General features: G+C 37.7%; 1 protein-coding gene across 1 annotated transcript in view; it reads left to right on the top strand.

Moving 5' to 3' along the window:
- The window catches only part of SLC15A2 (solute carrier family 15 member 2), a 32,740-nt gene that overhangs the window by 11,958 nt on the left and 3,084 nt on the right, over positions 1-17,698 (top strand). The window contains exons 8-19 of the mRNA XM_027586924.2: positions 4,734-4,816; positions 5,261-5,347; positions 5,520-5,609; positions 5,702-5,746; positions 6,886-6,918; positions 7,638-7,726; positions 8,991-9,072; positions 9,630-9,764; positions 10,927-11,091; positions 11,240-11,286; positions 12,816-12,926; positions 13,394-13,490. Coding sequence (XP_027442725.1) covers positions 4,734-4,816; positions 5,261-5,347; positions 5,520-5,609; positions 5,702-5,746; positions 6,886-6,918; positions 7,638-7,726; positions 8,991-9,072; positions 9,630-9,764; positions 10,927-11,091; positions 11,240-11,286; positions 12,816-12,926; positions 13,394-13,490 — 1,064 coding nt within the window. The remainder of the gene's footprint in view (positions 1-4,733; positions 4,817-5,260; positions 5,348-5,519; positions 5,610-5,701; positions 5,747-6,885; positions 6,919-7,637; positions 7,727-8,990; positions 9,073-9,629; positions 9,765-10,926; positions 11,092-11,239; positions 11,287-12,815; positions 12,927-13,393; positions 13,491-17,698) is intronic.

The raw sequence follows: 17,698 nt of genomic DNA, 5'->3' as shown, positions 1-17,698 counted from the left end.
GAGAGCTTTTAAAAAGACTGATCCCTCTGCCCCATATGGGAGTGATTAAGTCAGTATCTCTGCAGGATGGGGCCTAGGTATCTATAATTTTTTAAAATTCTTAGGTGATTCTAATGTGTAGTCAAGGCTGAGATCCACTGCTCTACACTAAAATATGTAAGGAAGCAAGGAAGATAATTAATTCTTTCTCTCAAACTAGCTTATTTCATCTGAGAGTTATTTATCTGGTAATTGGAAAACAATTTTAATTCTTTTCTTTAAAGATTTTTTAAAATTTATTTATTTGTCACAGAGAGAGAGAGAAAGAGCACAAGCAGGGAGAGCGGCAGGCAGAGGGAGAAGCAGGCTCCCTGCTGAGCAAGGAGCCTGATGCAGGACTCTATCCCAGGACCCTGGGACCATGACCCAAGCCAAAGGCACTTAACTGACTAAGCCACCCAGGCGTCCCTTAATTCTTTTATTTATTTATTTATTTATTTTTTTAACACCCAGTGCTCCATGCAGAACGCCCTTAATTCTTTTAAAGTAGCTTCTAGGTTTAGCTGTTTCTGCCCTGCTCTTCAGGGCTCCCAAGGAGTTTTCTCTTGATCAAAGAGAATGAGGGCAGTTGGATAAGTAGGTGGAAACCAATGTAGCTTAGATCAAGTGCCTTCTGTTTACCACTGACAACCTAGTAAAGGAAAAGGAAAGAGGGTGTGTGTGTTGTTTAGTTTACATAGTCTAAGGGGAAACTTGGACGTGATTGTTCCTGATCATTGACCTGGAAACCTGTTCTCACTCTGAACCTTTGGGTGACACCCACCCCTGGAAGATATCCAGTCCAAACACATAAAGAGCTCAACAGAGGAAGAAAGAGCCCAGAGACTCAATGTCCAGTCCTGATTATTTTCTATCAGGAGGGGGTTAATAGTCACAGTCAGATTCTAATTCCAATTCCAAGTTAGTTTATGTGTTATACCAGGAAAACTGTGATAATACATTCCCTGCTTCCTTCTTCCATTGAAGCCAAACATTTTCCCAAATATTGTCCTGGTTTTCTACTTATTAGTGCCGTGTCTCCTCTGGATCATGGCACAATAATATTAACATATTGGAGTAATTATGAAGATCAAAAGAGGTGCTATAAGTGAAATGTTATATAAACTATGATATGTTAAATAAGTGTTAGTTGCCATTATTAGTCAGCAGCTTCAGTTTTCTGTGTACCAATAAATAACAATTCTCTGGCCTTTCACAATAATTTAATTTAATTTAATTTAATCTATATTTTTCATTCATTGATTCAACACACATTTATTTAGTGAACTTTCATTGTGTCAAATCCTGTGCTAGCTATTGGGGTCACATTGGTGAATTAGAGAGCCACAGAGTTTATGCCTTCAAAAAACTTACATCGTCCAGCAGGAAAAAGGAGACAGACATAGTAAAAAAGAATTTGTAATATAGTATGATCAGTGTCACAACTGGGGAAGTACAGAGAAAGCTACGGGAGCACACAGAGGGGATGTCTGACTAAAACACGAAGACCAGAAAAGGTTTGCCTAAAGAAGTGGTATCTAAGGTGAGACCTAAAGGATTAGCAGCAATTAATCAAAGAAGACAGGATATCTGTAAGACAAGGAGGTGAGACGTAATTGTGACATATCTGAAGGCCTTAAAGGAATTCAGATTGCCCCAGGTATAAAGGAGAAAGATAAAGAGGAGAAACTGACAGAAATCACATCATGAAGGACCCTTTAAGTCATTAAGGAATTAGAACTTTATCTGGAGTAGGGAGCTATAAAAGGATTCTGAATGGGAGTGATTGTTAGATTTTTATTTTTCATTGATGTCTCTGACTATAATGTAGAGAGAGAATGGGTTAAGGGTGAGGCAAGGATATTATTTGTCTTGATTACTGAATTTTTGGCATTCTTTAAAATTTGTGTGTTCAGGATGAGTGCCTCCCTCAGCTCAGACTAGTCTCAACCCTGGTGGAATTGACAAAACTTGATATGTGATTGGATATGTGAAGTGATGGAGAAAATAAGTCAACATTGAATGTAGCGTTCTGACTAGAGCAACTAGGTAGATAGTGGGATCATCATCCTAATGAATTTAGTTTGGGACATGTTACATATTAGATGTCCTTGAAACATCTAATTGAAGTTATCAAACATTTATCTGGAAATACAGGTTTCGAGCTCAGAAGAAATGTTTGGGCTGTAGATAAAGATCTGGAGCTATTAGTGTATGGATAGCTATTAAACCATGAAAATGGATGAAATAACTAAGAGATAATTAAGAGTAAAGTACAAAGAGGACTAGAATAGAACCCTGAGGAATACCAGCATTAAAAAAGATAGGTAAAGAGGGAGGAACCTGGGTGGTTCAGTCAGTTAAGCATCCGACTCTTGATCTTAGCTCAGGTTTTGATCTTAGGGTTGTAAGTTCAAGCCCCATGTTGGGCTCCACGCTGGGCATGGAGCCTACTAAAAAGAAAAGATAGGCGAAGAGGAAAAGCCCACAAATGAGACTAAGAAGGAATGGCCAAATTGGTAGGAGTTCTAAGGGAATTGTTCAGAGTAACAAATGTTACAGAGTAGGAAACTGAGATCAGGGAGAAAAATGTCCATCGAATAGAGCAACAAGAAAGTCACTGATGCGGTGAATGTCAGTTATGGTAGATTGGTAAGATTCAAGACTGATTAGAGTAGAGTAGAAAGTGAATAAGAGGTAAGAAAGGGAAAATGATCTGTATAGCTGAAAGTGCCATGGAGTCAAGAGAGGATGGTAGGCATGCTTGAATATTATTAGGAAGACTCCAGTAGAGAAAGAGGTTGATGGTTTAAGAAAAAGACAGTATAATCAGTATGAAAATGCACATGGCAGAATTACCTTTGTACAGAGGTACATCACCTTCAACTAACTGGAGGGAGGAGAGGATAGGTGTGGATACAGGAGTTAGGAAGTTGAGACAATTTCCACCCAAGGGCTTCTGTTTTCTTTGTGAAGTAGGGGGCAATATCCTCTAAAGCAAGGAAGAACTAGTGGGGAAACTTAAGGTTCCCACTCCTCTTCTTTAGTTAAGTGGCCTTTGACATTTAAGTGTGATCGTATCCAGTTTATCACCTGGCCTTCCTTTTATCATTTCCACTGTCCCCTCCACTATTGAGATTGCCAGATCATTCTTAATTTCAGAAGCAATCAATTTCCCCTCCAAAATCTTCCTCTTGTCTAGATACCTCTTTATCTGCCCACTTGTCTCCCAGGATTAGCACCCTTTCTCTTAACTATTTTTTTCTGTCAACAATAAGAAGGCTGTGGTAGGTAAAGAGTGCTATTTGGAGAAGCTTTGGAGAAACTGAGAGGATGAATAAAGAAATAGTGGTAAAGTGAATATGAGAGGACTAGAGAATTTAGAAAGTTAAGGTAAGGAAAAGTAAGGAGATTCAGGCATTCTGGTGTGTAAAGGTACTGGAAAGTTCTACTGCTCACTGACAAAGACATCTTCGGTAGAAGGCCTACTAGAGGGACAGCTTGCTGGAATTGGGAAATCGATTAAGGAAGGAAGTACATCCGGGATTGTACCAAGATAGTCTTCCTGCTGATTTTAGTTAATAAACGTGAAAACAATAATATTTATTATTTCATAATTCTAAAAATAGTATCATCTAATGCTGGTAATTTGGAAAATAGAAAGAAAAATTAGAAAATAAAATTCACTTATAATTAGCTGTGGAGATGTGGTTAAAGAATATGAGGTGAGGAAAAGAGAATGAACTCAAGTACAATAATGGTACAGAATAGAATTTTTTGTAGGAATGATGAATAGTGGTTAGAATGTAGAATACCTAATGGAAAATAATGAAACATAAAGTGGGAAGCAGTAGATTGAGGTGAGCTCCACGGGGGCCACATCTTTTTTGTCATCAGTCCCAGTAGTGTTTAGCACAGTGTTTAGTGCAAGAATGAGTGAATGAGATGCTTTGTGGTGGTTAAGAGCATAGATTTTTGAGTCAGACAGACCTCAGGTCAAAAATGCAATTTCTGGCATTTTCTAGCTATGTAATCTGCATAAATTGCTTAAATTCTTTTATCTTCAATGCCCTCAATAAAATGCAAAGAGTAGTACATATTTTTTTCAGGTGAAATCAGTTAATGTATATAAAATACTTAACACTTTACATAGAATAATAAACCTTCAAAGATGGTTGATAATAATAATCATCAGGATAATATGAATTTGGGAAGGCCTTTCATGCCAGGAGTTTGGGCTTTTTAGGTAGGTCCTGGAAAGAAGGTTTTAATTTGGCATCAGATAAGAGAAGGAAGATAACAGGGATTGAGAAACTAGTTGCAAGACATTTTAATAATCCCGGGCGGAGGTCATGAGGTCCTAAACACGAATTGTAGTAATAGTAAAGCAAAAGAAAGGCAGATGGGAACTACACTGAAGAAAGAGTCTCAATGAAAAGTTGGTAAAATATCAGATGTAGAGGTGGGGAAAGAAGAGAGTTCCATTTCTATGATAGAGGAAGGTCTCAACGGATTACTTCCCTAACAACTAACCATTTTATTCTTCTCTTGGCTCGCATAATTTGTATAATTCCAAAAGTCAGGAAGTTTAAATCAGTCCCCTCCCTTTAAAAGATTTGCCAGTCACTCCTACACTTCAGCAGCCTGTCCTTAGCACTGACATACCGAATGTGCTACAGGAGAAGTTAAGAACCTTGTTTGTATATCAACTGCAGTTGTGTTTGCAATGGGAAGCAAAATATACAGAAAACCACCTCCTGAAGGAAACATAGTGACTCAAGTTGCCAAATGTATCTGGGTAAGTCTGAATTATTTACCTGCCTTTTTCAATCAATGGGAAAGAGATGCTATGCTGAGCTTAAAGACCTTCAAACATGGGTATTCATTTTTCCCAATGACCCCTGTTCTACCTCTGTACCTTTTGGCAAACAGATTAATCCATCTTCCTCTGTGCCTCTACTCAACCATTAAGTAAAATGATAATAATATAATAATAATAATAATAATAATGTAACCATTTTTTTAAAATTGGCAGAAATCTTCTGAAATGTGTATATGTTACATATGCTGCCAACAGGATGTAGGGATAGATAAAATTATATCTGAACTATTCTGAAATTCAATGTCTGATGAAATCAAAGGGTTGGAGTAAGTCACTTAAAGTATGTGTGTCTGAGGGAAGGGATAATGAATTAGAATGGTTTCTTTTTGTCTCTCCTCTGATATCTATGCTCTGCCCTAGTTTGCTATTTCCAACCGTTTCAACAACCGCTCTGGGGACATTCCAAAGCGACAACACTGGCTGGATTGGGCAGCTGAGAAATACCCTGTAAGTTGGAACTGCAGAAATATCTTATACCTCCATGGAGATTTTCCTGAGTCCAAACTGATTCCCTCTTGCTGCATTTGACCTCTTCTCTTACTGTTCTGGCACATTTCTGCTCTAAGCAAGAAAACCAAGTTTAGCAATTCAACCTGTTCCTTCTTCCCCTTTCTTGCAGAAGCAGCTCATTATGGATGTGAAGGCACTGACTAGGGTACTATTCCTTTATATCCCATTGCCCATGTTCTGGGCTCTTTTGGATCAGCAGGTAAGAACAGTTCTTTTGAAGGCTACCTCTTCTTCCAGCCCCTTTCCTCTCACAGGAAAGAGATTTCTCATAATCGTGTCTGTCTGCCCTAGGGCTCACGATGGACCTTGCAAGCCACCAGGATGAATGGTAATTTGGTGAGAAAAGATTTTCCAGAGAAATCTATTCTTTTATTCATATTAAATAAGTTTCCTTTTTTAAGGAAAAACGATTTGTGTTTTTTGCCTGAAAACTGACTTAAGATCAGAAGAGAGGTGTCTTTAACATGAAGGTACTGAGTAGGCAAAATTTTAAAAAGCTACTCTAGAAATAAAAAACAGAATCTTATCTTTAGAAATCAGAAATATCAGGATGGAAAGGTTTCAAGTGTGTACAGGGAAGTACTGAGAAGATAGTAAATGAAGTGATCTAGACGTGGGATCGAGATTGTTTGCTCCCCTCAGCCTTTCTGGGGCACAGCAGGCTCAGGGTGGACTGCTGCTACTACACATGTAGCTCTGTCTCCGGGCAGGGAGCATGTGGAGGACCTGGAAGTGCAATATTTTGTGTATGAATAAGGAACGGGAAAGTTGCAAACATTATTTTCTGTTTTTCTAGTCTCCATTCTTTGGCAAATGCAGAGTTTCATCTCTGCTCTCAATTGTTCTACTTAGATTATTATGTTGTTTTTCTACTATCTCAGTGGTGAAGAAGGCAGGGTGGAATGATGCCAGGATTTCATTAACCAGCCCATTTGGAGCCCATCAAATATAAGTTGACTCTTCCCCTTTCTCTTGTTGCCCAGGATTTACTATAGTTGTTCTCTTGTTGACCCTCTGGAGAACAACTCTGGAAACACTATGTGTTAGTGGAAGTCTTCACCCTAACCATGATGTCTTGTGCTACACATTACCACCTACAACTGCAGTGACTGAAATTAACAAAAACACACTGACCCTATTCTCTTGCAAGAAAAAAAATATTCTCCCTTAGGCCTACCTGCCTTTAGCAAACATAGCCTGAAGCCATTCCCAGTCTGTTTCCCCAAATACGCTTAAAAGCACAATGTGGCCCTGAACCAAAGACCTGATGGATTTTATCTTTTGTGTCTCACCTGCTAATAAGCTTTTTTTTTTTTTAAGAGAGAGAGAGAGAGCACAAGGGGTGGGGAGGGACAGAGGAAGAAGGAGAGAGAGAATCTCAAGCAGGCTCCATACTCATCACGGAAATCAGCAGTATTTTTGATCTAAGCTTGTCTTTAGCCCCTGTATAAATGTAATTTGTTATAATGTTTCAGGGTTTTTTTGTGCTTCAGCCCGACCAGATGCAGGTAGGAGATTTCTCTATACTCATGGGAATTATGGCTTTCCTCATCTATACTTCTATCTGAAGTATTAGGATTACCAACCATAATTGGACATTTCTTTCCTTGTATGCTGAGGAGGGTTAAAGATAGGGATGGAAATATTCTCCTTGAGCACCACACTTCTCTTTCACATCCACTTTTAAGTAAGCAGCTCCTGCCCAACTCCAAGGAGGGTGAATTTTGAGCTCACAGGAAAAGTATAAGCATTGGATTTTTTTTCCATGTTAAGGTAGTATCTTGGAAATATTGTTCAAGAAAGTGTAAGGCTTTGTTGTGTGAATAACGAAGTCAGAATCTCAGTTTATTGGTGACTCCCAGTTCTTTTTTTAACCCTTGTTTAATCCCCAATTCTTCCTTCTCTCCTTTTCTCCATGACATTTTCCCTTTGGCTGTGGAACAGGAGAAGATAAGTGAAAATGAGGGGGAAGAACTCCTAACTGATTGACAGAAAAACAGGTTCAAAATGAAACTGATTCTGTAGGATATTTAGAAGCTGAGGTGCTATGCAGGGGAAATTAGAGTCCTGGGTGTAAAGGGACTGAGAGATGTGGAATCATTCTGTACTTAGTATGATGAAAGTATGTTTGAATGTTAGAGAGAGTGCACACAAGGAACTGAGAGCACATGCTTACACTCAAGATAGAACATTTTGTTAACTAATCCTTTTTACCATGGTATTACAGGTACTAAATCCCCTTCTGGTTCTTATCTTCATCCCATTGTTTGATCTTGTCATTTATCGTCTGGTTTCCAAATGTGGAATTAACTTCTCGTAAGTGCTCACTATGCCTTTGTTGCTCAGACTGACTTAATATTTGCTCAGTTTGATAAAGATTCAATGTCAGCACTTTCTACTTTGTATTATTTGTTTCAGTGTATCATTTTTCTGCTTCTATGTATCCAAGATAAACTAAATGCCTACTGGTACTGGAGGATGGGCATTAGATCTAACTAATTCTCATTATAAAGAGTCCAAGCCATTCCTGCAGACTTAACTGTGTGATGTTGAAGGGGTAGATCTAAGCTTCACAGAAATTCAAAAGTATGTGAGAATAGGCTCCTAAATCAACTTGTTGCTTTGTTCCTGAATGTTGCCTCTTCAAAGTCTAAATCCTATAATGACAGTTAATCGCTTTAAATCTTTTATTGTCCATATGCAACAAAGTGGGGACCTGGTAAGAGCAGAAATAGGTTGTCCCTAATTACTGCTTTTCTCCCATTCTAAATAGAAGCACCAGATGTTGTATGGAACTGTTGAATCACTATATTGTACACCTGAAACTAATATTACACTATGTTAATTAACTGGAATATAAATAAAAACAAAGAAAAAGAAGTGTTATTCTTTGTAAATTTGACAGAGGAGGGTTTCAAGTCTCCTCTAATTCCGGATTTAATAGCAATTTCTTTTTGATGGCCACATTACGATATTCAAATGGCCTTTTGTCATTTACTCATTAGTTGAGCAGATACTACTGAGTTCAGCACCAATGCCATGCAAATATAACAGCACAAATGAGTGCTGAAAGAGTTCACTGTTTAGTAAGGGAGGTAGAACACATGCAAGGATAATTATTACCCAAAGTGAAATATATTAAGTGCAGCAAGTAGGGAAGCTAAGTGCCAGGGAATTATAGAGAAAGAAGAGAGTCCTTCTTGCTGCCAGAGTCAAGAAAGACTTATGGAGGAGAAGAAAATGGGATAATAATGTATAGTTCATGGCATAACTGTATGGACATTGGTAAATGTCCAATAAATCTGGTAAATGTCCAATAAATCTGGCTGCATTACTATTATTTTTTGGTATGATGACATAATGGATAGAAAGACCATCAAAAACAGAAGTTGAGGTGGGAAAATGTGGTGAATTAACAGAGAACTGTTCAGTGTGATGAGTAGAGGAAGAAAGCTGTGTGAAGGGGAGAAGTAGCTGGGACCAAATCAGGAAAGGTCTTTAATGGTAGGCTTAGAGGGTTTCAGTTTTAGCCTTTACAGTCTACAGTTTCCATATAATTGTCTCTCCCTTTCCTCTGCAGATCGCTTAGGAAAATGGCTGTTGGTATGATCCTAGCAAGCCTGGCATTTGCAGTTGCTGCAGCTGTAGAGATAAAAATTAATGTGAGTTCAATAAATCTTAAGATCCATGAGGGCAAGACCGTATCTTTGTTCACTCTTCTGCCTGTTCAATCCTGATTACCTGGGACCTAGCACAGAACCTGTTTTGAAGAAGATGCATCATAACTCTCTGTGGTAAATGAGTAGATACAGGGGTAGAAGAGCAATGCAAAATGAGGCCCACCTCCCACCTAAGTGATTCAGAGTATATTGTCAAGGAATTCCCCAACACTAATATCTAAGCTATCTCTTCATCTCTTTGGGAGGACAGGCTTTTGAATATTTGGCAGATTGAATAGCCATTGGGGAATGACGTATGAGATCACAACTGAGTCAAAAAGCATGGAGTTTTTTCATGTAGCATCAGTGCTTGCTGCACTGAGCTGGTGTTTCCCTCTCCAAACTGCCTTCAGAGTTTTCTAAGCCAAATGCCCTTGAGAGGGAGAAAACTGTGTCCTCCTGACTAGATGGACTAGGATGTCAGAGGTAGGACTGAGATATGTGTACTCCTTGTATCGGAAGGTTTGTTGGTAATTCTGACATGTGTTCTCTGTCCTAAGAGAATGACCCCACTGCAGCCTGGTCCCCAAGAGATTTTCCTGAAAGCCTTGAATCTGGCAGATGATGAGGTGAAGGTGACAGTACTGGGAGATGAAAATAATACTCTGTTGGAGGAGTCCATCAGATCCTTTCAGGTGAGATATGGACTTGAACAAATTAGAAACACATTCAGATTATGCAACAAGGTGACAGCATAATATAGTGGTTAGAAGCATGCACTTGTAGAGTCAAACTGTCCCCAGTCCAATTCCTGGTTCTGCCATTCCCTAGCTGTAAGACCCTGAACAAGTTATTTTATCTCTAAACCTCAGTTTCAGCAACTGTAAAATGGCAATAATTTTTACGCCATGAGCTGTTGTAAGGATAAGTATTATATGTACAGCACTTAGCATAGTGTCGGGGACATTGTAAGGTCTCAGTAGGTTGTAATTTGTATTGTTATTTCAAACTGCCTCCTAATATCACATCCTCTGGAAGGATTTGGCTTGCATATTTTCACTACTATTACTGTACATATTCTGAAATATTTATATTTTCTAAAGATTTATTTATTTATTTGAGAGAGAGAGAGAGAGAGAGCATGAGCAGGAGGGGCAGAGGGAGGGGGAGAGAGAATCTCAAGCAGACTCCATGCCAAGTGCAGACCCTGATACGGGGCTCGATCTCACCACTCTGAGATCACAACCTGAGCTGAAACCAAGTGTCAGATGCTTAACCAATTGCACCACCCCAGTGCCCCTGAAATATTTATTTTAAAATATTATTTTTAACAATAAAAGTAATGTACATCTGTTGTTGAAAATTGGAGAGTGTATGGAAAGACATAAAAATCACCTATAATTCCATCACCCAGAGATGATCAATCAGCATATTGGTATACACAAATAAACTAATTTCTAAAAAGTAGTCAAACTCTATATGCTGTATTGAACTTTTTTTCCTTAACATTAATCATGTCATAAGCATCCTTCTGTGTCCTTAGATAATTTGAGAACATGATTTTAATGGACATATAATATTCCATTTTATGGATATATCATAGTTTATTGAAGCATTTCCTTATAGGTATTTAAGTTTTTGTTATTAATATACATAATCCTATAAAGAACATCCTTACTCATAAATCCTTATGCATGCCTCTAATTACTCTCACATGGAGTATTCCTAAAAATAGAATTGCTGGGTTAAAGGGCAAAGTTGAAAGTATCTGATGAGCTCACCCACCATGGGATTCTATGAGACAGTGATGCCTGTGATAGGGTAGAATGTGAATGTGACAGTTTCTTCATTCTACAGAAGATGCCACGCTATGCCCAGCTCCACCTAAAGACAAAAAGCCAGGATTTCCACTTCTACCTAAAATATCACAATCTGTCTGTCTATACTAAGCATTCTATGGAGGAGAAGAACTGGTACAGTCTGATCATTCTAGAAGATGGAAAAAACATTTCCAGCATGATGGTAAGTTGAGGAGTAGCCTTAGGGTCCAAATTGTTATTTGAGTTTGACCAGCTCATTAATACGTTACCAAAGATATGCTTGATGATCAGATTTTCTGATTATCAGTTCCTTGTCAACTGTAACTGATTTTTACTTTCCTCCATTATAGGTGAAGGATGAAGAAAACAAAACAACCAATGCGATGACAGCCGTAAGGTTTGGTTGTCAAGGAGATCCAAGGCCACTCTGTTTTGTATCTTGGTCTCTTCTGATCTGTGAGGCTTCAGATAAAGCAGCCTCACATTCTACTTGTCTTGTACATGGATTCTCTCTTCTATAATATCAAGGGCACTGGTGTCAGAAGCATTTTCCAGAACAATGAGAGGCATATAGGCTTGCTTTCCCATGTGTGTTAAAAAGATACCCCTATATGTGTATATGCTCCCTGAGCTCTGTTGCACACATCCCTTTCTGTTGAATTTTATCCATTTATTTTGCTCTCAGGAAAATAATTGAGTACTTCCATCTCTGTGATCACCAGAGAAAAATTTAGAAGTGAGCAGATAATCCTCCCTTCATGGTTGGTAGTTGAATATCTCTTACTGTGTTTTTAAAGTATAATTTTATGATAAACCAGTAGAGGCATGGTGTAGTAAAGGTAACACCTTTGGAGTCAAAAACTTGGTTTTGAATCCAGATAAGGCTGAAAGTCATGTCAGACAGCTAAAGAAAGTTACAGAGATGGAGCCCCCAAGAGGTCACCTGCTCTCTGTAGCAGATAATCAGGCATTAAATAGAGAGATGCACGTGCCTATGGCCATCAAGATTAGGTGGTTGCTGTTGAGACTAGCACTTTAGAGGAGAACTTCTAATGAAATGTCTGAACTTTGCTGAAGGGTGGAACAGTCATAATAATTTGCTTTTGAATATGCTTTAGAAAAAGTAAACAGTTCAAAATAAGTAAGACAATAGTGAGGATAGGACTTCCCTAGGGGAAAGAGCCAGAAGAACCACAGGAGCTCCCAGAAGGAGTAAAAGGAAATTTCTAGATCAGTGCAGGATTATCTAAAGTGCAGGAATCAACATTAGGGGTTCTAGAGGAAACTGCCCTTCTTATCTTGTGGGCCAGAGATTAGTACAAAAGCTATCAAAATACCAAAACCCATACTGAGGAAACAGTTTAGGAATCCAGGTTCAGGACACTTTAAAAGATCATTCTGGAAGTGTCCAGGATTGTCTGCAGATTCCAAAATGATAACTCAACCTACCAGGGGCTGGGAGTCTGAGTTTTGCATAAGTCAAATCAGACTTCATTTATAAGAGGATACAGTATCAGTTTATATAATTCTAGTATATATATTTATACATATACATAATTATTTTTCTTAGTGGAGTCTCAACTGATGAATCCCACCATTATAAAAGGGAAAGAAATTGGATGCACCTAAGCTGGATTAGTGAGGAGACTCAGACTGCCATGGGTGATCATGATAGTGTCCATCCTAGCTAGAGATGACGTGAGGGTGTGGCAGATGGAAAACTAATACCTCAGGAAAGATAAAGTTAAGGATAACTAAGACTACTGATTATTTCTTACATGTGAGTTCATTTATTCATCCACTTAACAATAAATAACATGACCTTTTGTGTGCCAAAAACTGTTCTAGGCATTGGGGATATAGTGGTAAACAGGTGTCCCTGTTTATAAAGGTTTGTCTGATGTGTAACAATGTCTCTACCCTTAGGTTTGTTAATACTTTACATAAAGAGGTCAACATCTCCCTGGGTACAGATATCACCCTCAGTGTTGGTGAAGACTATGGTGTGTCTGCTTACACAACTGTACAAAGTGGAGAGTAAGAGCATTACCCTCGTGGACATTTTACTTTTATCAACAACTGTTTTTTAAATGTTTTATTTGCATATAGGTGAGGGGATTAGGTATATCTCAGCTCATTTTGAGTATACTCAGGTTCACTTTTTTACACTGTTCCACTAATTCAGAAGACTTGGAGGAGAAAATTTCATAAGAATTCAATGAAAACACTTAGGGCCTGAAATCCACAAAAAAAGATGATTTGTGCCTTCTTTATTTAGATGTAAGATTTAAAAAAATACCTGATAGGCAATGAAGAGCTCAGATCAGCGGCAGAAAAACCTGGCGTAAAGATAATTCACTCCTAGAGACTTCTCTTCAAAGAGAAATGGTGGCTTTTCTGCTTGACTCACCCTGAGTAGAGAGATGAGATCAGTCTTTCCCCTGGAGATGGGAGTGCTTTTCTAGGCTGTGGTGTTTATTCTAACCAAAATTGTCCCGTTCCAGATACCCTGTGGTACATTGTAGAACAGAAGATAAGAACTTTTCACTGAATATGGGTCTACTAGACCCTGGTACAGCTTATCTGTTTGTTATTATTAATGTAAGTAGCTCATGGCCACCCCTACTCTCTCCTTGCATGTAACTGTTTCTATATTTATATATCTATATTTGGATCTGAATTTATCCTGTGATCACATACTTATTTCTAGTGTAAAGTGATAGGTTCTATCATGACTTTAGAAAGCCTACTAAGGTCTCTAGAAGGTATGTTAAAAGAGATAACATTGGCAGCAGGCGTATAATAGAAATATAGAATGATATAATATGTGGCCCTTTACGTCTGGATTCTTTCATTTGACATATTTTTCAAGGTTCATTCATGTTGAGGCATGTATCAGTGCTTCATTTCTTGTTACTACCAAATAATATTCCATTGTATAGATGTAACACATTTTATTTGTCCATTCATCAGTTAATGGACATTTGTGTTGTTTTTACTTTTTTGCTATTATAATGTTGTTATGAACATCATGTACAACTTTTTGTGTGGCCATATATTTTCACCTCTCTTGGGTATATATCTAGGACTGGAATTGCTGGATCACATGGTAGTTCTATGTTTAAACATTTGAGGAACCCCTAGGAGAATTCCATCTTACATTCCCACCAATAGTGTATGAGGGTTGCAATTTTTTCACATCTTCACCAATACTTGTTTTTCTGTTTTGTTTTTGTTTTTTTTATAGCTATCCTAGTAGGTGTGAAATTGTAGCTCATTGTAGTTTTGATATGTATTTTCATAATGGCTACTGATGTTGAGCATCTTTTCATGTGCTTATTGGCCATTTGCATACCTGCTTTGGAGAAATGTCTATTCAGATCCTTTGCTGAATTTCTAATTGGGTTCTTTATTATTGAGTTGTAAGCATTCTTTATTTATTTTAGATATGTCTGTTATCAAATATATGATTTAAAAATATTTCCCTGTTCAATAGGTTATTTTTTTAACTTTCTTGATGTTGTCCATTGAAGCACTAATGTTTTTAATTTTTATGATGTTCAATTTATCTATTTTTCTTTGGTTGCTTGTGCTTTTGATATCATATCTAAGAAACCATTGCCTAATCCAAAGTCATGAGGATTTGTGCCTATGTTTTCTTCTAAGAGCTTTATAGTTTTAGCTCTTATATTTAGGTCTTTAATCCATTTTGAGTTAATTTTTGCATATGGTGTGAATTAAGGGGTTAACTTTATTCTTTTATATGTGAATATTCAGTTGTCCCAGCACAATTTGTTGAAAAGACTGTTCTTCTCCCATTAAGTGGCCTTGGTACTCTTGTCAAAAATCAGTGGACCATAAATGTGAGGGCTTATTTTCTAGATTCTCAGTTCTATTCCATTGATCTATATGTCTGTTCTTGTGCCAGTACCACACTATCTTGACTGTTGTTACTTTGTAGAAAATTTCAAAATCAGGAAGTATAGGTCCTTCAACTTTATTCTTCATTTTCAAGATTGGTTTGGCTACTCTGGGCCCCAGGGATTTCCATATAAGTTTTTGGATCAGCTTAGAATCAGACAGAAGCCAGCTGGGTTTTGATAGGGATTGCGTTTAATCTGTAGGTGATTTTGAGGAATATTGTTAACAATATTAAGTCTTCTGATCAATGAACATGAGATCTCTTTCCATTTATTTAGGTTTTTTTAACATCGAATTTTTTTCAACAATGTATTAGAGTATAGGTTTTACATTTACTTTGTTAAATTTGTTTGTAAGCATTTTATTTTTTATGATACTATCAGGGTTTTTTGGTTGTTTTTGTGTCAGAGAGGGAGAGAGAGCATGTGGAGGGGTCGGGGGGGGAGAGAGGGGGGGGAAAGAATCTTAAACAGGCTCCATTCCCAGCCCAGTGCAGAGCCGGACACGGGGCTGGATCTTACAACCCTGAGATCATGACCTGAGCCGAAATCAAGAGTTGGGCACTTAACCAACTGAGCCACCCAGGTGCCCCATGCTGCTGCTGTTAATGGAATCATTTTTCTAATTTCAGTTTCAGATTTTTCATTGCAAGTGTATAGAAAAACCAATTGATTTTATATGTTGATCTTGTATCCTGGAATCTTACTGAATTCATTTATTAGTTGTAATAGTTTTTTTAGTGGATCCCTTAGGACTTTCTACTACAAGACCATGTCATCTATATAGAAATAGCTTTACTTCTTCCTTTTCAACATGGACGCATTTTATTTCTTTTTCTTGACTACTTGCCAGGCCTTGAACCTCCAATAAAATATTGAATAGAAATAGTGAGAGCAGACATTCTCCTGGGGGGAGAGGGAGAAGCAATTGGTCTTTTATCATTAAGTATGTTAACTGTGGGTCTTTCATATATATCATTTATTTTTTTCTTATTTTATTTAAATTCAATTAATTAACATATTGTATCATTACTTTCAGATGTAGAGTTCAATTATTCATCAATTGCATATAACACCCACTGCTTATGACATCACGTGCCCTCCTTAATGCCCATAGACGTCAGTTAGTAGGTTAAGTTGCCTTCTATTCCTAGTTTGTTGAAGTTTTTGTTTGTTTGTTTTTTACCATGAAGGGGGGTTGAATTTTGTTAAATGTTTTTTCTATGTCTATTGAGATACTTATGTGGTTTTTGTCCTTTATTCTATTGATATGATATATTACCTTAATTAATGTTCAGATGATAAAACAACCTAGTGGTAGTTTTCCAGGGCTGCTGTAACAAGGTACCACAAGTGGAGTGGCTTAAAAACAGAAGTTTATTGTTTTACAGTCATGAATGCAAGAAGTCCAAGACCAGGGTGTTGGTAGGGTTGGTTCCTTCTGAGGGCTGTGAAGAAGAATCTTTTCCATGCTTATAGTGGCTTTCTGGCAACATTTGGTATTCCTTGATGTGTAGAAAAATCACCCAAATCTCTGCCTTCATCTTCATATGGACTTCTTCTTGTATGCCAGTTTTCTTCTTTTTTACCAAGATACCAGTTATATTGAATTAGGGCCCACCCTAATGCCCCCATTTTAACATGACTAATTATATCTGCAACAACCCTGTATCCAAATAAGTTCACATTCTTCAAAGAGAAATGGTGGCTTTTCTGCTTGACTCACCCTGAGTAGAGAGGTTAGGACTTCAACATACGAGTTTTAAGGGGACACAATTCAACCCATTATACTTGTATTCCTGTTATTCCACTTATCATTTGTTCTGTCTTTTATATGATACTCAGGATAGAAGTCCTATATATTGTTTCTGAATGCCAGGATCTAATAAGCATTTAGAGTAGAGACCACAAATTGGAGCCCGGGGGCCCAGTTTTTTCCATAGTCCTGTTTTGTTTGGCCTGCACACTACTGACAAAAGTAATAATAATCCTTAGTAACTGACAATATTAAAATTCAGGAGATTTCACCTAAGAAGCTGGGTTCTTAACATTTCTTAAAAACAAAATCAGAAGATTTAATAACAGGAAATACCATGTCAGTTGGCTGGTGCTATAGTGGCTCTATCCTTTAGATGGGGCCTGTGCTATCCACTTTACCACAGCCCCCATCATTCCCATTCAGCCGGCTTCATTTTCTTAATTATCTGCCCGTGGGTATTTGAGTATGTGACCTTGATTTAGAAGTTCAGGTCATGGTCTTCCCTTAGCCTAAGAAAACGCAAACATATGCCCATGTATTGTTCACAGTATCAACTGAAGCAAAAGTTACCTTCCTATTTTGAACCGAATGGCCCTTTGACTCAGAGAATCAAGGACATCTGGATACCAGAGCCTTTTGATCTTGATGTTTTAACTGCCATTTTAATCACATAATATTTTAGATATTATACCCACTACCTAATAATGGTTTCACTCCAAGAAATACATATAATTTTAGAATTTTTATCCTCTTTATAACAAATATTAGTAGACATAGACTATATAAAATAAAACCAACCATAGCTAAAAACCTGCATAGTAAAAGTACTTCTAGACAAAGAAATAAAGATTAATCATGTATATTTGGTAAGATAAGCAACAAAAATTTGACCCTGAAAAAGTTCTTTTTGACCAAAATTCTACAGAAAAATTGCCTTTCTTTCTTTTTTTTTTTAAGATTTTATTTATTTATTTGACAGAGAGAGACACAGCGAAAGAGGGAGCACAAGCAGGGGGAGTGGGAGAGGGAGAAGCAGGCTTCCTGCGGAGCAGGGAGCCCGATGTAGGGCTCGATCCCAGGACCCTGTGATCATGACCCGAGCCGAAGGCAGACGCTTAATGACTGAGCCA

This window comes from Zalophus californianus, chromosome 1 (assembly GCF_009762305.2).
Source record: "Zalophus californianus isolate mZalCal1 chromosome 1, mZalCal1.pri.v2, whole genome shotgun sequence".
Lineage (NCBI taxonomy): Eukaryota > Metazoa > Chordata > Mammalia > Carnivora > Otariidae > Zalophus > Zalophus californianus.
Note: the sequence above shows the minus strand (reverse complement) of the source record. Positions and strands in the feature narration are given on the sequence as shown.